Genomic DNA, 20,212 nt, shown 5'->3' on the forward strand with positions numbered 1-20,212 from the left:
CTCCATCGTGTTTCTTGCTCCAGGGAATCCGGCACAGACTGATGGCTGGAGAAGTCCTTCCATACTGGGGCTAAGGAAAACCTTTAGTAAACTGAAATATGAAGACAAGGAGAGTAAGCTGGCATGGGACAGGAACTACAGCGACACCTTTGCACAATCTGAACAAGATATGAAAAAGGTTTGTAAAGGTTTTATCGTTAATTGCCGATATCTATTTGTTGTGTCTGTGTTGTTTTTGTGTCATGTTTACCAGCACGGACACATTTGAAGTAGTACACAGCCGCATTGCTGTCTGCACCTCTTACCTTTATGTAAATGCCGCTACAAATCCTGTCTCTGGTGTACATCCATATGTCCAAGTGTGCAAGGGCTGAGACATCCACTTTCAGCGCCTGTATACTCTGAAATACCGTCTTATGATGCACCATTGAAATTTGCACCTGCCGTATATCCTGAGCCATATACCAACCACTGTCCAGGAACTCCCAAAACATTTTTATAGGCTGTGTGTCTCCTATGTGTCTCAACTCGTACTCTGTGCTTCACTGCTTTAGACATTGCCGCTACGATCGACTCAAAATCAGTCATAACTTTTGCTCTATCACTTATTTAAAACAAGCAGTTCAAATGTCCGCAAGAGAATGAGCCAAATATAATCCTGCCGAGTACGCCAACCGTGCGGGATGATAGCCGAACTCGGACATTTTTTTTTTAAAAGGGGCAATCACTTAAAAGGCAAAAATAAGCCTACATGTAAAATTATGTATCATCACTCATCTGCTCAGAAATTGGCAACGATTATCTACATCTGCGGAAAAAAACGATTTCAGGTTTTTATAAGTAATGTCTAATATACGGTACTTGCAGATTATTCATATATTTGCAATCGGAGTTTACATTTTGGACTACCTGTACATTTTCAGACATGCTAAGCTTCTACACAATAACAGGATAAACTATGTAATAACAAATTCAACACAAGCTATCATCTGGAGCGTGAATTGTATTTACATAGAAAACACACAGCTGGATAAACAGGCATGAAGCATCTTTTTCCAAATGGGTTTAATAGAATTCTGGGAATGGTATGTGTATGCAGCTGTATGCAGCGTACATTTGTGTCTGGGCTCAGGGAAGCTTAGAGTTTAAGCCATCACAATAAAGGTCTGCATTACGCTCATATATTAACTAATAATGAACAACTAATGGATAGTATAGATAAAATAAGACTGACCGTGAGTCACTTATACAGGTCTTTAAATGTATGTTCTACGAGTCTGCCTGAGAATGCACACTACATACTGTACTGCTGAGGAGGATAGATAAATTGCCTGGTTACCTGGTTGGAAATATTAAAGAGAGCACCCAGTTACAAGGAATTGTTCAGTTATTACATTATCATTTTTCTGTATCTGTTTAAGATTATTATTATCTATGTTTGGGCATCAAATTATTTTTCACCACAGACAAGTGAATCTGAATTACAGTTATGCTGGATGCACACCAGAATGATTTGGGCTCAATTCCACCAATTTCGATGCAATTTCAAACTTTCATGAGCAAGACCCTCCCTCATGTGCTTTTCCTCATCTTACCTAAACCATATTTAATAGCACCAAATCCTGCAGTTTTCTGCCACTCTAATATTTATTTCAGACGGGGGAGATGGCTGCGGGCCCTATGCTGTCTTCCCCGACAGCATTGAACAGGGGTTCTTGGCAGAACGAGCCCGACATCACAAGCTGTCGGGCTCGTTCTGCCGAGAAAAGCCGGCTGGAGCTCGTTTATTTCCGTCCTCAGCTTGCGGCCACGCCCCCTTATCGCCCCTCGGCGGCCGGGACAGTGAATCCCGACTGCCGAGCTCCAGGCGAGCAAATCGAGAACGGGACAGGGGCACGGCTGTCACGCTAGCTCCGACAGCCGTGGCCTTGACATTGAATACCCCCCATAGGCTGATGCAGCTCTGTTTATGTACCCTGTACTTCTCCTCACAGCAATATCTCATTTACGTATTTACATTTGGTGACAATACAGGTATACTAGCACCAGCATAAAATATAAGCGTAAAAGGGGCCTACACAGGTTGAGTGGTGCTAAGCTATTTAGGGTAGGTGATTTCTACTAGAGAGCCCATACAAGCGATGTGAGCTAAGCGATTTTGCTAAGCGATTTTGCTAAACAATTATAAAAAAAAAAAAAAAAGCAGGGTAATGGTTCAGGATGATGTAGATTGCGACCAATATCGCTTATTCTGTACACATAGAGTGATTTGCAGTCATTTGCTAAGCAATTTGACTAGATTCTGATTGCATGGACTGACTTAACTAGCGGGCGAAAGCGGTGTGTGGGACTGCGCATCGCCATTGCTTGGGGGCAATACATGGGGGGGTATGCAATCTGGGATCATGGCTGTCGATCCCCGCTGACAGCCATGATCCTGGCCTGTTTGCGGTCAGATCGACCGCATAACGACAGACGGGATTTGATGTCCCGCCTGCCGATGGGTGCAAAGGGGGCATGGCCGCGAAAACTGCCGTGGATTGTCAATCTGCGGCCTGGATAACGACAATCCACGGCCATTATTGGCAGAACGGGCTCGACAGCTTCTGAAGTCGGGCCCGTTCTGCCGTGATTCCGCATCAATGCTGTCATTAATGACAGCATTGAATAGGGAGCCGCCACTATTTCCCACGTCAGAAATAGCGGCGGCATATTGCATACCCCCCACAGAAAGTGATCTGTTCATACTTTAGATAAGAGCACAAAATCTCTCCGTGTGTATGCCCTTTAAGACTATTTAGCCTCTAAGAAGTGGGGTAACATCTTATAAGTTCAGGGACTGTCAACCAGGCTTCGTAGAAAAAAATACAGATGTTTTTATCTTATTCTTTTGCAAGTTCAGACATTCCTCCATTATTGTCACAACTTGCATAAACCTTGCAGTATTTGCTTTCAACTCAACATGAGATCTCTGGCAGGAACAGCCTGTTAGCAATGCACAAGTGCTGTAGTAAGTGAGTAATATAAATAAATACTGAATATTGCTCCATGGTAAAAATAATATTATTACTTACCGTATACAATGGAAATGCTTCAAAAAAATTAGCAGCTGGGATCATAAAAGGTTTTATCAAAATATAACCCAGGGTAAGATTATATATATTATATTATATATAGTTCTGGTCTTATTAAAATCATTGCTATATACTTGGTGAATGTGATTGTGGTATAGGGGTATATTCAATGACTTTTAGAAGCTGTGGCAGCGAGCAGTACTGACTGCTCCCTGTCACAGCTTGCACGATCAGTGTTCAACTGACCCCCCTGCACACGCCGTTTCCACCTCGCTAGGTTTTTGTAGAAACGGCGTGTGCGGCTGCTAAAACAGTGAGGCTTGTGGCTAAATACAGTGGGTTCCCTGCAATAGCCGCGAGCCTCGCTGTTTGGGGGAATCCTCGCCATCATCTGACAGCGATGATTCTATCGGAATGTAGAGTAGGGTGAGTGGCCGGCGCAGGGGTTAAGCGGCGAGGGTCGCTTGTTTTCGGCGATCCCCACCGTTTAACCCCCTCATCGGCCGCATTGAATATGGCCCATAATCTGTTAACCAATATTTGCAGTAGATCTTGTAATATGGGGCCAGGTATGCCTTACTGTAGTAACTAGTGTTGAAGTTATGGTATTAAATATCATATTAATATCAGCAGTCTAATAATACAAGTCAGTTCTATATAGCTTTGTTGTGTTTTCTATTGGCTCATAGTGATTGGAGGGCTTGGATGTCGCCAGGCGTACCTTACGTTATGAACTGACCGCTATTTGTTATCTTTAGTTTGATCTGCACCCATGGGGACGAGTCCGAGATCTTCTTAAGAAGACCAAAAATAGGAATCAGAATAAACTGGGATTATCCTCCGCATCACTAAAGAGATCCTGCCCGCAGCTTTACCGGTAAGATGGAATACTGGTTTTCAATATATTCGGAGAAAAATTAATGTTGTACATCATCTCTCTTATGTCATTCCTGTTACTGAGAATTTTTTCCCAAATGGGATTATGTCCGGCACACCGGCCATTTCATTTTAATATATTGAAGCATTAATAAAAGTTATCAGTCACACTGTAAAGCTCATATAGAAGCATAAGAGTCGCTGGAGCAAGGTTTCCACACTTCTTTGTTTTCTTTTATCTACGCATACACAAGGGGGGGTTTCCAGATATATACGTGTGTGTGTGTGTGTGTGTGTGTAGACCGTATAATGCTGGGCGCATTAAAGCATTATTATTGCATTACCGTCGCAGCACTTTAACAGAGATTAATTTTTTTAACACCATTAGAGGGGGGCGATGTGGCAGGGGGAGAGCAGTGCTGTGGAGGCGCAGAGTCTCTCACAGCATTATAGAGACCCTGCGCCCCTCCAAAAATGGCCACAGGGTGCGGAAGGGCATTGGTGTGATAGAACACAGGCTGTGATAGAGCCCAGGCCACAGTGTGAGGGTGTGCATCAGTGTGATATAGTGCAGGCCACAGGGTGAGGGTGTGCATCAGTGTGATATAGTGCAGGCCACAGTGTGAGGGTGTGCATCAGTGTGATATAGTGCAGGGTAAGCGAGGGCAGGCAGTGGAGTGAAAGAGCGCATCAGTGTGATAGAGAGCAGGCCACAGGGTGAGGGAGGGCGTTAATGTAATAGAACACAGGCTGCAGGGTGAGTGGGCACGTCAATGTGTTAGAGCGCAGGCCACAGGGTGAGAGAGGGTTGTCAGTGTGATAGAATGTAGGTCACAGGGTGAGGGAGTGAATCGGTGTTATAGAGCGTGTGATAGAATGCAGGCCACAGAGCATATGGTTTATGTTTCTACATGGGGGGGGGGGGGGGGGGGATTGATAGCACTTGAGGGGGTGAAGGCCCCAAAATTCCTATTTCTACTCACCACCGCTGAAGGAAGCAGGGCAAGGGCATCACCATCTGCTTGTTGGTGTCCAGACAGCGACACCAGTGCCTCGCAGTAATGTCCTCTTCCTTCTGCGGTAGCGGAAACTTGTTTGCACCCCCACACACACACTGCATCAAGCTGCAGCTGGGTTACCACATGACGGCGTCCGTGTGGTGGATTCTGGGCTTAGGGATGGCCATCGACCATCGATGATTCGAAATCATCGATGGTTCATGGCCGATGTCAAATACTTTTGCCATCGATGGGGGAGAACCAGATGGTTTCCCTCCATCAATGGAACAGCAAAACAATGGTTTTTTTTTTCAAAGTGCTGGGACACGGAGCATAGCTCCACCCCCGACACCCACAAAGCCCTGCCCCAGTGTTTTCATTGGCCCACAGGCCAAACAATTAAACACAATGGATGACCATCGATATGTAAAAATATCGATGGTCATCCATTGCATAGTATAGCACTATCGATGGCCAGTTGCAGAATTGCCATCAATGGCAACCATCAATGACAATGGCAACGATGGCCATCCCTAGCTGGGCTCCTCTGCACTACAATGTATGTTACATGAGTGCAGGGAGCCAATCACACTGAAAGAAAGCTGCTGACAGGGGAGGACTGAAAGTAGCTCACACTGACGGCCAGCAGCATGGAGCCTAATGCCTGCCTGCCTGCTATCCCACCCCACAGACAGCTGGCTGCTACATAGTACAGTACCTGCGTGCAGCTCCCCTCTATCCCCCCTCACCAGACCCTTAACTGCGGGAAGGGAGCACCTTCGCCGGTCTCTGCTTCCTCTTCCTCTTCCTCTCCCCTCCGTTTCCCCAACCCCTAAGCCCGGCGTAAGGGAGCATCTCCTCCTGCTCTCCCCTCCGTCCGTGCCTCTACCCCGCCCCTTAAGCTAGGAAGGGAGAACCGCCACCTCATCCTCCTCTCCCCTCCGTCCCCCGACTAAAGATGGGCAAAAGGGTCACTGATGAGAGCTGGGATCCGGAAGCACAGCCCGTGAAAAGATCCGGATCTTTTCACGCCTCCCCGGTTTACTTTGAAAGAAGGGGTAATTTGATAATAAAGAAGCATAATTTGTCTTACAATAATTTTTTTTTTTTTACTTTTTATTTTTTTAAACCAGTGAGCTGAACAAATAAGAACATACACGACTGAGTAAAACACTGATCGATGGCTGGGTGCAGAATCGCCATCGTTGGCAACCATCGATGGCGTCTGCACCGATGGCCATCCCTAGCAGCAGCAGCCTTGTTATTTCTTTTACTTGCAGTCGCAGCACTGCACTCAGTCTCCAGAGTTAGTACGTCTCAGCTGCCACAGGTGGCAGTGCTGAGATCAGACAAATGCATTGTACGAAACTGAAAGTAAAAGAAGGACGGTTCACCTTTTTGGGATCGGCGGCTCCCTCAGTCTTTTAAGGGATCCATTCAAAAGACCCGCTTCGTTCGCGAACGACCCATCTCTACCCCCGACTCCTAAGCCCGGCAGAAGGATGAACCTCCACAGGCAGCTGCCTCCTCCTGCTCTCCCCTCCGTGCCCCTACACCCGCTTCTTAAGCCGGGAAGGGAGCACCACTGCCTCCTCCTCCTCTCCGTCTCCCGACCCCTAAGCCCGGCAGAAGAATGGACCTACTCAGACAGCTGCCTCCTCCTGCTCTCCCCTCCGTGCCCCTATCCCCGCCTCTTAAGCCAGGCAGGGAGCACCACCGCCTCCTCCTCCTCCTCTCCCCTCCGTCTCCCGACCCCTAAGCCCGGTGGAAGGATAATCCTCCACAGACAGCTGCCTCCTCCTGCTCTCCCCTCCGTGCCCCTATCCCCGCCTCTTAAGCCGGGCAGGGAGCACCACCGCCTCCTCCTCTCCCCTCCTTCCCCTGACCCCTAAGCCCGTTTGAAGGATAATCCTCCACAGACAGCTGCCTCCTCCTGCTCTCCCCTCCGTGCCCCTACACCTGCCCCTTAAGCCAGGGAACACTGCAGCCGCCTCCTCTCTCCACCGCCGCTGCCTCCAGCTCATGCTGATGGTCTCATCCGCCAGCAACACCGATTGTAACGGCCTCTGTAGGGACTGTCTTCTTCACCCCCAAAACATTTTTTGGGCCTGTCAGGGGGGGTTCCAGGTACTCAGAAACCCCCCCTGTATGCGCCATTGGTATGGGTCTGTGGTTGTATGGGAGCATCGGGTTCTACTGGGGCATGTCAGTATTGTTTTCTGTGCATGCCGAAGCCAGTGACTGTGTCCTCAGATACAGCTTCAATAGCCCTGGCTGCAAGAATTCGGACACCCTGATTAACCTCTGGGTTACTCAGATACCCGATAGCCATAATGATCTGATGCTAAGTTCTAAGGTGCAGCAGCAGATCAGAGAAGATGCCAGGAGGTGTCTCTTAACATAAGATGGCTGTCCAACTGACTGGGGTTATATAAAGGCATTAAAGGTACCAGAGGATCCACTCGATGACATCGAGATGGAGACTAAATGATCTTATTCATTATAACATGTGGCCAGCTCCCTAAAATTAGAATTCCTTATATCCGCAGTTCATGGCCATAAGGAATTCAAATGTATTATTATGGATTAGCCAGGATAAGGAGTCCCATAGGAGCAGGAAAGTTATTGCCTTCACAATCACTTAGCTTACGCATGCGCAACTTCCGCCAGTGCTGTGCAAGCACTGAGTGAGCATTCAGATGCTTCTCCCGATAGAAGCTTCAAAATGTAGCCCATAGGCTACAACAGGCTAACTCCATTGACATATGGCGTTAGCTGTCTGGGCCGAGCTCTGAAATTCCCATAATTCTGCAGCATAGTAAATCTGACAGCCTTGCAGCCCTCCATAGAAACCTATGGGGGAAGCTTTTGCAATTGTAAATGAAGAAGAATGCAGCAGATATATCAGTGAATTTTCATTCCATAGTACATCCAGCGGATCCTTAACAGTATTTGTGAGTATCCTGAAAATAGTGGGGCAGATGTATAAAGCCTTAACAAGAGATAAATGTAAAGGTGCGTACACACGTACAGATTTTCTGTCTGATCTATCTGGTGGGAACAAAAATCTGGAAATGTATGGGAGCAAATGACAATCAAAAAATTGTTCCCAAACACTTGAAAACAGACAGTGATCAGTCAGACAAATTGTTTAAATCATTCTGATATAACAAATGTATCAAAGCATATATTTTTTCCTGTTTTCCTGCATTTGGGTGGAAATTTTTTATTGTCAAATGCTCCCAAATGCTCCCATACATATCCAGGTTTTTGTTCCCACCAGATAGACCAGACAGAAAATCTGTACGTGTGTACACACCTTATGGGTGATAAAGAGAGATAAACATCCAGCCAATCAGCTCCTTACTGACTTATTTCAACCACAGCCTGTAACATGGCAGTTACGATGTGATTGGCTGGATGTTTATCTCTCTTTATCACCCTTGGATTTATCTCTTCTTTAGGCTTAATACATCTGCCCCATTATTTGATACATAGGCCCCTTAGTCTCATGTAAGTAAATACATGTGAAGTAAATAGAAAGAGGATTTAATTTTACATATGTGTCCTTACATTGTTCACAACTACCCCTATATTGCCCTGCCTAAAATAGAGCATGGCAGAGCCATATTACCCATGGCCTCCAGTGCGTCAGTTTTTCACCTGACAATATCTGATGTTTGGGAAGCCGGGCTTATCATTGTCACTTTTAGTATTCACATGGACAACGTATGAAGGAAAGCAGATAAATCATGTAGGCACAAAGTGGCTTATCTAAATATCAAAAGAAAACAGAATGTCCCAAGGCGCAATTAAGGAGTCCGTACTGCCTCAATGTTGATGGAGGATCACTGGAAACGCCTCCTTTGAAAAGTACTGTAGCCAGAAAACAACTCCAAATAATAAGTGACGGTGAACCAATTGATGTGACGTTCATATGTAAGAAAATAAAAAATATATACTGGGCGAGATTTATTGTATTGACCGTTTTTCCGAAAATGCGATTTTTGCTCAAATCGCCCTGTATCGCTGTTTTTTTAAATCACATTTTTTCACAGAAATCGATTATTTAATGAGGTGTGTATTCCGGCATGAAAAGTGCGAGAAAGTGCGATGTCGGGCGATTTTCGGGATGAAAAGTGCGATTTTTTTAGTCATGAAAAGGTACGATTTTTTTTAAAATGTGCGATTTTGTGATTAAAAAAAAACAAAACATAAACTTTTAAACATATTTTACCAAAGAACCATACACAGATCACAATGATCTGTGCATGGTTCTGACAAAATCGCCATGTTTCTGACAAAATCGCCAGTCAGGATCAGGTCTATTTTTTTTTTGCGATTTCCAAATTCGCATCTCATTAAAAACGCGAATTGTATATTTTTCAATGGGGAAAACATCTGGATGCGAATTCCGGAGTTAAAAAAAAAATTGCACTTTCAGAAAGTGCGATTTCGCTGCAAAAAGTGCGATTTATGCCGCAAATCGCCACCCATTAAGTAGTTGATTTGGGAAAAAAATGAAAAAACAGCCGTTTTTGCAATATAAATCGTTAAAAACCCAACATCGATCTCTAATAAATGTCACCCACTGTGTCAGATTCTTCACAGTGAATAAATCATATATGTGAAGGGAATAGTGGATATATTCGTACCAAACTCACAAAATGAATTGTGCCTCAGCTACAAAGTGGCTTATCTTCAATATATATGTCTAGTGTCCGTGCGACTCAGAAACACTGCCATTTGAATGGCAGCGAGTGAAACGACATCTACTAGCTTTCGAAGCATTTAGAAACATAGAATTTGACGGAAGATAAGAACCACTTGGCCCATCTAGTCTGCCCCTTTTACTTCGAGTGTGCTTACTCGTTATTAACAACTATATTTTATAATTCATTTTCCTTTAAAAAATGGCACCATGTACTGGACAGCAAACATAGCAATGTAATTCAGGGTTTTGTTAGGGTGTGATATCCTGTACTGAACATAATGTAACTGATGTAAAGGAGGAGGAAACTATAAGTGACATTTTTGTACTCGCTCTTTAAGGAAATGGCCTATTTTTAACAAGAAACAAATCCATACTGTCACATTTACAGCTGGAATAAATATTTTAGTTTCCTTCTATTGTTTTGCACTCAAGAAAGTCCAGACTGAGGCATATTCTATGCATTTCCTTACCGTTATGTTTAAACATGCATTTTTTACCTCACTTTAATCACACATAGAAATAATTTTGAAAAAAATGACAGTTTGATGTATAATAATTTATTGCTTAGTCTTCTACTTCAGAAATCCTTTCCTATCTCACAAACTCATCGAATCATTTTGAGTTCTATTGGAAAAAGAGCGCTATATAAATAATAGAGAGCTATGACCATTGGCATCAAGACGGGAGGGTGTACTAATTACCCAGCCCCATATCTGATGGAGAGGCCCAGTGGGGGCCCTGGTCCTTCTCTCATCCCCTGGAAGCAGCAGCTCTTTTCAACCCAGGACATGCTGCTGTGTGACCTGGGAGGTGCTTAAAGTACTATATTTTCTGTATTTTAGTTTAAGGATTCATGGCCACACCTCCTGTGGTTAGGCCACGCCCCCAGAAAAATACCTGGGCCTGGCCATCAGTTAGTCAATGAAACACTCAAAACAGGTTTGTTCATTACATTTATATCCGTTGATAATAGTGATTAATCTCTTCCCAACTGCTGTGTCTAACAACACTAAACATGCATAAGAAGGTGATCCATAGAGTTATTTTATTGGATGTGAAATAGAAAAATAGTAAAGTATTAAATATGTTAGTATACAAAACCTATTTCTATACAGTGTTCCTTCATAGCAGAGTTAAATAACAGTTTAATAACCCACAATCACCATTTATATAGATATGTAAATCAAAGATGTTTACAATCCATAAATATTCAACTAAATAAAAATATATTTTAAAATGTTAACCTTTTGAGTGCCTACATCTCTGAGAGATGCACAAAGTATCCATTTGTTATATAAATTCAAATATAAAATATGTAAAAAAAGATTATATTTCCTATATAGGGTAGACATTACAGATCATTATGATGAATAAAAAAGTTTTCTTGCCAATTTTCACACCTATTTTAAGAAATACAATTGGCACTCAAAGAGTTAATTTACACAGTTGAAACACACAGCACACATTAATAACAATTTTCAATATGGGTTATAGAAAACAATACTTTAGATATACTTGTTGCATTTTCTTTATCTATAGTATTTTGTGTCTTCTTTTTAAGAATGTCAATTTATCCTTTCGATGCATCGGACTGCAACCAACAACCAGTCATTGTGGTTGCTGAAATACTCTTTTCAGTGTCATTTCCACTTATACCCCTTTTAGACATACTACCCGGGATTTTGGCCAGGTTTACCCGGGATTTTCAACCCAGGTCACTCCCGGGATTTTAGTAACAGACCCCCTTTCACACTACACCTCAAATCCGGGAAAAACCCGGGTATACCCCTTTGACACATAAGCCAGGCTTTTCAAGCATTTCAGTGTTTCATCATTAATATGGGACACGCCCCAGCAGCAAAAAAAAGCAACATCACATGTTTAAAACTGAAAAACCCGGGTAAACCCATTCAGACATAAGCCGGGTATTATACCCGGGAGTTAAATACCGGGAAAAACCCTGGTCAATTGCAGGTGCTCAGTATCCGGGAGTGAAATCCCGGGTATACCCTTTCAGACATACACTAGTCCCGGGTTTGGGCGCGTTCATGTGAAAAAACCCGGGATTTTCGCTTATGTCTGAAAGGGGTATTAGTGTTAGTTTGAGACACAATTTTACAAATTTATGTTATAATCCCTCCTGCGAGCCAAAACAAATGGGATGGAAAGCTTTTTTCTGTTTTGGCTCGCAGGAGGGATTATAACAAAATATATGTGTCTTGAACACATTACTTTGTGAACATTTACGTCTGTGGTGAGGGGTCACCACGTGTTATATTTCCCACCCGCTGACCACTGGCGCTGAGATTTATCTGTTTTACCATTTTTTCTTAATTTTACAAATTTGACTAATATTTTTTCCAGGAAAACCAGGCTTGGAATAGTGTAGAGGAAATAATGATACAAATGAGTGGCATTGTGCATGAGGCTGTTAATAAGAATTTTGTAGATAAGGCTGTTCATGAGAATATCTATTACAGTACATGCAATTAATCTTAATCTGAAGATGCTCAAATATGTTTCAAAATGGTTCACAAAACCAATTGACGAAGTAGCCAAAAGTTTTTGCAAAATGTTTTTTTTAGCTTACTTTAGTTAAAGTAAAATATAATGGTAAATTCAAAACATTTAAGCCTGTTGTACAGTATAATCATTTAATGGTTTTTCATGCAAATGTTTGCCGTTCAAATGTTTTTTGTTTTTTTAAACAATTAAACGCACCCATCAAAAAAGGCAATGTTTATAATGTAACACCTTTTGTTCTAGCTGTAAGTTTGAATTTTGAATTGCGCAATTAGGAAAGAGCCACAGATCACAATTTGTGGCCCTTTATAAGCACAAGCTTCAAAGCAGTTTGAATACTTTTTACATATCTTCTGTTCTGTTCTTATCCTTCCCTGTTTTTTTATGTGACTATTTAGGATGCAATTCCAAAATAGCTTCAGACCTATAACATATTAATCACTGTCTCATGTTCTTATTTCCACAGGCCTGACATTGTACACGGTGACCTTAAAAGAAGGGACAGAAATTCAATGATTGTTCTTGGACAGAATGTGAACATGGAAAATGCTTGGACCAGTCTGCATGTCCTTAACAGGTAAATACATTTTATCTTTAAATATATACTGGCTTCTACTGTATTTGTAAGAAATGAATAGTGATGTACAGCGGCGATTCTTTTGCAGCTACAATAAGCAGCTAACTAATAGATTTTAGCGTTAGCCATTAGCGCTGCTACCAGAATACTGGTCCTGGTATGAAAAAAAAGTTAACAGCCCTTTTACCATTCACCTCTTCTTTCTGCAAATAGAAATAAAGAGCCATTAATAGGATTAAATATTTATTAAATGGAACCTTTATTTTTTATAATTGACAATAGAATCTAATCTAAATATCACAATTTTTGTGTTAATTACAGACTGATTACTAATCCAATATATGGAACGTTATAATTTAAGGTCTGATGTGTGTTTTTTTCAGGAAAGAAGATATGTGAAGACGAGATGAATGCAGGAAAATGAAAAGGGAATATAACAGACACATACAGAATGTATAAGCATGTTTGACTGTAATGGGCAGGAAATGATTTGGGAAAAATGTCTAATGAGTTTCAAAAGGAATGTTATTACATACCGTAATATATTGTCATCTTGGAAGGTGATTATGTGAAACTTACTTCTATCTTTGTATTTATTCTGCAAACAATTTGTGTGCTCCTATGGAAGTCGTCATAAGGTGTGCACACACACGATGATCCCCACTGCCGCTCATATCGGCGGATGCGGAGGCCTGGCGGGATGCCGGCATTCTGCAGCATGGCCCTCTTAACGATCCGCTCCCTCGTCTGTACATGATGGAGAGAGTCGTTAACAACCCACGTGAGCGCGTATCGCCCGTAATCAGGTGTGTACACACTGGGCAAAATAATGAGCAATGTTATTTACAAGGGCTAAAATAAGTGATATGGCTCAGTGTGTACCGCGCTTTACTATTTATTACTTCTAAGCCTAATCTGTGATACATAAATACAGACAACATGATTGTAAGTCAGCTTAAACCATAAAATACACTTGTACAGAACAATTCCTCTCCAACACATAAGTAGCAGTTTCTTGGAGCACAGGATGCACTTTCTCTAGATAAATATTTTCCCCACATTTCTTAGAATAGACTCATTAACCGAAAGTACCATTTCTATATTCATTTGCGTAAATAAACACTATGTTTTACATCACTACCTTGTAAATAAAATAAAAAAAAGGAAAAACGCTTATTATAAGTGCAGCACTTAATACTCAACCCTTAAAAATCATAAAGATCAAAAATGTAAACAGCGTTAGAAAAAGGGATCATTATTTTATTGGTGAATTAAAAAATGGTATCCCTTTTTCTAGCGCTGTCTATATTTTTTTCTCTACCTTGCATACATTGAATATGGCTCCTTCTCAGTTCTCTCTGTATCTTTACCACATTAATGTTCATCCTTGCTCATCCAGGGCTTTACAGATTTGTGCTTGTAGTTTCTCAGTCATAATTTCCCTGCCCAATTGAGTATATTATGAACCTCAGGGTATAGCTATACACAGTGCCTTTGTTCTAGGAAAACAGTTGCCGGTTGCCTCTTCCACACTCTGGGCAAGTGTGTAAATATATTTTATTAATTTCTGAAATGATTTCACCAATGGGAACGGGAACTAAATACCAATGGGAACGGAAACTAATTACCTTGGTAGTGTACCAACACCTAAATGCATATTATGGGTTCCCTTATTATGGGAGATGCCTCAGCAAATAAGAAATGCATCAGAGAATCAGAAAAAGTGCCATTTAGCTTTAGTCAAATGGCATGTTTCAGTTTTTTTGCCAGTTTAGATCATTTATGAGTTAGATGTCTTTAAAAAAAATTGTACATTGGCCAAGGCGGGCCTAGAAATGTGAAAGTGCAACTAGAAGGGCAAAATGTATTCCATGTAAAGTATAGGACTAAGCATGGTGGTGCACAACTAAGTTAATTTGCAGAGTGAATATAGCTGTGTACAGCTCCGCAATGCACAGAATGCCCCTACAGTAATACCCTTTCAACCAACACTTTATCTTATTCCCATCGTTTTAGGCTACAAGATGAAACATTGTTCTTGCCTTGCTTCACTGCAGAGGCCAGGAAATTTCCGTCCAAATCCAGACCATTGCCCTTCCTTCCTACCCCTACAATGGCATCAGACTGTCAATCAATGATAGTCTGGTGCTGGCCTGCTTACTATGTCGCATTACTGGTTCACGCACGCTCAGAATGGGTCCTGCGCGTGAGCAAAGTACTGAAAATTGGTACATTGCCCCGAAAGTCTCGGGTGCAACCATGCCTGAATGACCTCCAACATGCGAAGCATTACCTTTTGTTAAATAAAAAAAACAAAAAGTTAAATATTGCAACTAAACTGCTGTAAAAGTGCAATTCAGTAAATAAATCTTCAAGTTTTCCATTTGGTTTCCCACTTGGTTTGAGTTATCATCCTTAACACTGAAGTTTTGATCTGAAAACTGCATCCAATGAATCCAGCTTACAAACCACATCATAAACCTCATGTTTTCCTGTCTCTGTCCCTTGTTTTCTCATTTCCTATACCAAGTGGCAGAACTTGAGGGGTGGTGTGTCCCCCAAAAAATCATTTGGGCCCCCTCCTTCACACCAACCCAAATTCACAATATGCAACACAGCAGTGGGTGACAGGGAGAGTCAGGGGGAGACAGAGTGGGATAATGAAAAACAGTGGGTGACAGGGGCAGCATTGCTGCACCAATGGTAGTTCAGCTACTGCCTATTTCTGTAATTATGATCGGAGCTTACAGGGAACTCAGATAAAGGTGAGCATAAAAGATATGTTACATAAAATGGGAGGGGAAATATAGGGTGTTCTTAAAATATCTTGGGATGATGGAGTACTGTTATTTGCATGTATTTTTTGTTTGACTTGTATTTTGTAAATTATATATATTTGCATTCATTTATTTTCTATAAATTTTACCAGTCATTTCTGTGGCTGAGAAGATGGTTTACCCCGATTATTCCGTGAATAGTCCGTCTATTTCGTTGGCAAAGTGTTTAAATATCAATATATTGTTACATACTCACATTCCATTTCATATAATTTTTATAAAATTATCTTACTGTGTTTATTCAAGCATTATCCTAATCTACTTGCATATTATATTTATAATATAACTGTATCAATTCATACTTTTACAAGATGTAAAAATGTAAAATGTAAAATCTTTAATAAACTATATATAAAAAGTATACAGTGTTTCTGATGTGTCTGTTCATGTGATAGGGAATATATATTGTAAGCTCCACTGGGGCAGGGACTGATGTGAATGTACAACTATACTCTGTAAAGCGCTGCAGAATATGTATGCGCTATAGAAGAAGCTTATTAATAATAATAATAATAATAATAATAATAATAATAATAATGTGTATTTTGGAGCGAATAGGTAGGGGGGAGATGTATCAGAAAATATAAAGTTGCGAGCGATAAACCAGTGGTGGTTCCAGAGGAGAGGCTAAAACGCAGTCTAAAATTGAAATAGGGGAGCTGAACCAACTGCCAGTGAATATCACCGTGTGATGGTTGGCAGTGTTTGGGGTGGCAGTTGGTGTTGAATTCTACACTGCGCTGCAGCCCCACCACTGGAGCTGCCAATGGTACTAACCAATTTGCTTCTAACTATCATTGTACAGGCACTGGGGCAGATGTATTCAGCCTTAGCAAGAGATAAATGCAAGTGTGATAAAGAGAGATAAATGTCCAGCCAATCACCTGCTAACTGTCATGTTACAGGCTGTAGTAGAGAATTTCTTGTTGTATCTGCGCACTGAGATTGATGATATGACTAGCTGCGAACACTTATGGATCTGAATGGAATCCAATCTTTTTGAACGTATATAATTTTTGTGGGTTAGTGTCGCGCTCTGTCTTCATTATTAATCAATATGCAGTGAATATACATATATATATATGGGTGCATATGGCTGTATACAGTAGAAATTGGTAATAGACTCAGTATGTTTGCAATTATAATTTACTTTAAACAAGGATTCAATTAAAATGTACACAATTGGCCACAAAAAAGTGTAAATTGGTCATAAGCATAAGTTGAATAGTCTGTATGCTCAGACTTCAAACAAGGATTCAATTAAAAGGTACACAATTGGCCCCAATTGTGTACCTTTTAATTGAATCCTTGTTTGAAGTAAATTACAATTGCAAACATACTGGGCAGTATTCAATGAGAAAAATTCTCCGTGTTTTATGGAGAATTTTTGCTTTTTTCGCCCTGGACGGAGCATTTTGCTCTCCAAAAGTGAACCTATTCAATGTGAAATATTCGCCGTCTTTCTAAGTGATTTTCGCCGTCTCTCTCCGTGTAGAAATTCTCCATCTTTTGAATGTGAACTTTTAATCTAAAAGGTTTTTTTTTTTATTTTGGTGTCAAAAAATCAGGGTTTTTTTTCTGTGAAGGGGCATGTTATTTTTATTCATGTGCTTATAGCACATGAATATATATTTAATAAAAAAAAAAATAGATATTCATATATTCACTGCACCCGATGCACGTTCGGGTGCAGTGAATACTGGGTCCCCCGCTGGCTATAGGGGGGGGCAGCCTGTGCTGCCTGGGTCCCGGGGGGGGCCCCCTACCCTCCACATATGTTCTGGGGCATCCAGGGAGACTTTAATCTCCCTGGATGCCACCGTCCCACGGCTCCCTGTCAGCTCCCTGCCGCTGACGCTCGTCCGCTGCAGGGGTTAAGACTCGCCGCGAGTGGCGGCGAGTCTTAAATACGTTGAATAGTGGGAGCAGGAGGCTCCGGAACACGGCGAGTGCATGGCGAGAGAAAAAATCTCTCGCCATGCACAGAGAATTTTCTACATTGAATACTGCCCACTGAGCCTATTATATAATTTCTACTGTATACAGACATATGCACCAATATATATGTATATTCACTGAGACTTATCAGACTGTTCAGACTGTTCCTAAAGTTTAGGCAATCCTAGGAAGGAATCACCAACCTTTGATGCGCACAGTTAGGACTGAGCATACAGACTATCCAATTTATGCTTATGACCAATTTACACTTTTTTGTGGCCAATTGTGTACATTTTAATTGAATCCTTGTTTAAGGTAGATTATAATTGCAAACATACTGAGTCTATTACCAATTTCTACTGTATACAGCCATATGCACCCATATATATGTATATTTACTGCATATTGATTAATAATTAAGACAGAGCGCGACACTAACCCACAAAAATTATGTTATAGGCTGTGTTTGAAAAAAGTCAGTTAGCAGTTGGTTGACTGGATGTTTATCTCTCTTTATCAACCTTTCATTTTTCTCTTGTTAAGTCTTAATACATCTGCCCCTGTTTGAAAAATGTCAGGAAATGATTGGGTGTGTACCTGGCTTAAGTAATATAGGGGTAATAATCTACCAACCAACCAGCTCCTAACTAGCATTTTTTAACAGCTTCTAACGGCTTTAATCTATCAATGCTCTAAACCAGGACTAATCATTGTACACAATTCACACTTTACTGTGAAAGGAATAGTAGTACAGTCTTCAAAATGGCTGCTCCCATGGAAGTCCAAATGAATTGATAACTATATTACAATATTGGTTATCGCCAACTTTACACTTCCGTGTTGTATTTAGGGGCCTATTCATGACCAATATTGGGACGATTACATACTGAACGCAGAAATGGGCTAATTCATCATTAGAGGCCTGATGGGGCTGCCTAGTATTCAGCTAAACTGAGCATTTAGTGGAGTTTGCTTGAGGGAATGAGTGGTGTTGGTTGGGATCGTATGGTGTTGGTTCTCAGAGCTTGTGGTAAGAAGGACTGGATTTAAACAATGGTGTCTTTCAGACGCACAAGCACATTATCACTTCTGGGTCTGCTCCGTTAGTGTAAATTTCTACCGTTACTAATCTACTACTATCTGGACCAAAACAACTGATACCTAAAATGTATGCACCTGTTTATGACATCTGTGACATTCTTTATTGATGTTTGCCTTTTATAGCACATGGAGATGCTCTTTACAGATTTTTATTGCTCTGAGTTACCATACAACTAAATGGAGTCTTGCAGCAAAATTTGTCCAGGAAATTATAATTGCATAAGTGCCCAAGCATTCAGTAAAACTCTAACATAAAGTGGTGAATATATTAACAAGTGCGGGAAACATTGTTATGGAACCACGGTCATTTATAGTATGTCTTAAGGCATTACTTCTTGCATGAATTAACTTAATGTGTATAGTACGTGCCAATGTCTTCTCCCTTTAGGAAAATCACAAGGTAGTAAGGGATTGACTCGAATGCTGAGTATCTGCATTGTCTGGGCAATCATTCACAAGAACGGCATCATCGCCATGCAACAGGGTCACAAGCGACACAGTGTTTTAGTGTACCTGCTCTCTGTAAAGCATTGCACAACCTAATATAAAACGTATTTCTAATACACAGGACAATTTAATAATACTCAGCACAACCAAATACTCAGCACAATGTAATAGTCACCATAACTTATTATTACTAATCAAAACATAATAATACTAAACACAAATATTACTCAGCGCAACCAAATACACAGAACAAAGGGCCTAATTCAGACTTGATTACCAATTTGTTCTTAAAATGGGCAAAACCATGTTCACTGCAGGTGGGGCAAATGTAACATGTGCAGAGAGTTATGGTGTGTACACACGGTACAATTTGACATTAGATTTTGACTATATAGTCGGGATCACATATACATCGAATGGAGATCAGAAAGGTTTTCATCCTTTCGATCCCGATTCGATGCTGATGCGTGCTCCCATTCATCAGAAATCGAATAGCGATATAGACAGGGCATATTGAATGTAGATTGTATAAATGGAATGCTGTTTTTATGCCTTGCGATTTATATGTGATGCGATCCCGACGCGTTGAACAACCTTTAATTACAATTTACAGTATAGTCAAAATGAAATAGTCAAAATTGCATGTAAATCGCAGCCCATAGTCAAAATTGCATTGGGATCATATCGGAATAGAAAGTACAGAAAGTCAAAATCACAAAGAAATCACACATGAGTAAGCAAAAGTTGAAACCGCAAAAATCGAATGGCACAAATCACATAGCGATCGAATCGCGAAGGAATCTCAACACACCATTAGATTTGAGTGGGGTGTGTTTAAACTGAAATCTACATTGCAGTGTAAGAATAAAGCAGCCAGTATTTACCCTGGACCTTGCTCCCTTCTTCCATCTCTTACTCCCACCTTCCATCTTCCCCTGCAACGTGCTTCCAGCTTCCATCTCTCACTTCCACCTTTCATCTTCCCCTGCACCTCGCTTCCACCTTCCATCTTCCACACATGTACCTAGCTCCCACCATCTATCTCCCCCTGTAACTTTTCCCACCTTCCATCTCCCACACCCATACCTAGCTCCCACCATCCATCTTCCCCTGCACCTCGCTTCCAC

At 41.3% G+C, this 20,212-nt stretch overlaps 1 protein-coding gene across 1 annotated transcript in view; it reads left to right on the forward strand.

The window, feature by feature from the left end:
* LOC146008997 (uncharacterized) overlaps positions 1-15,960 on the forward strand; it is a 79,143-nt gene extending 63,183 nt beyond the window's left edge. The window contains exons 5-8 of the mRNA XM_083148941.1: positions 24-178; positions 3,833-3,951; positions 12,652-12,762; positions 13,146-15,960. Of these exons, the coding sequence (XP_083005067.1) occupies positions 24-178; positions 3,833-3,951; positions 12,652-12,762; positions 13,146-13,161 (401 nt within the window). The 3' untranslated portion in view covers positions 13,162-15,960. The remainder of the gene's footprint in view (positions 1-23; positions 179-3,832; positions 3,952-12,651; positions 12,763-13,145) is intronic.
* The last annotated feature ends 4,252 nt before the right edge of the window (positions 15,961-20,212 follow it).

Source organism: Crinia signifera, chromosome 6 (assembly GCF_055691185.1).
Source record: "Crinia signifera chromosome 6, ASM5569118v1, whole genome shotgun sequence".
NCBI classification, from domain to species: Eukaryota; Metazoa; Chordata; class Amphibia; order Anura; family Myobatrachidae; genus Crinia; species Crinia signifera.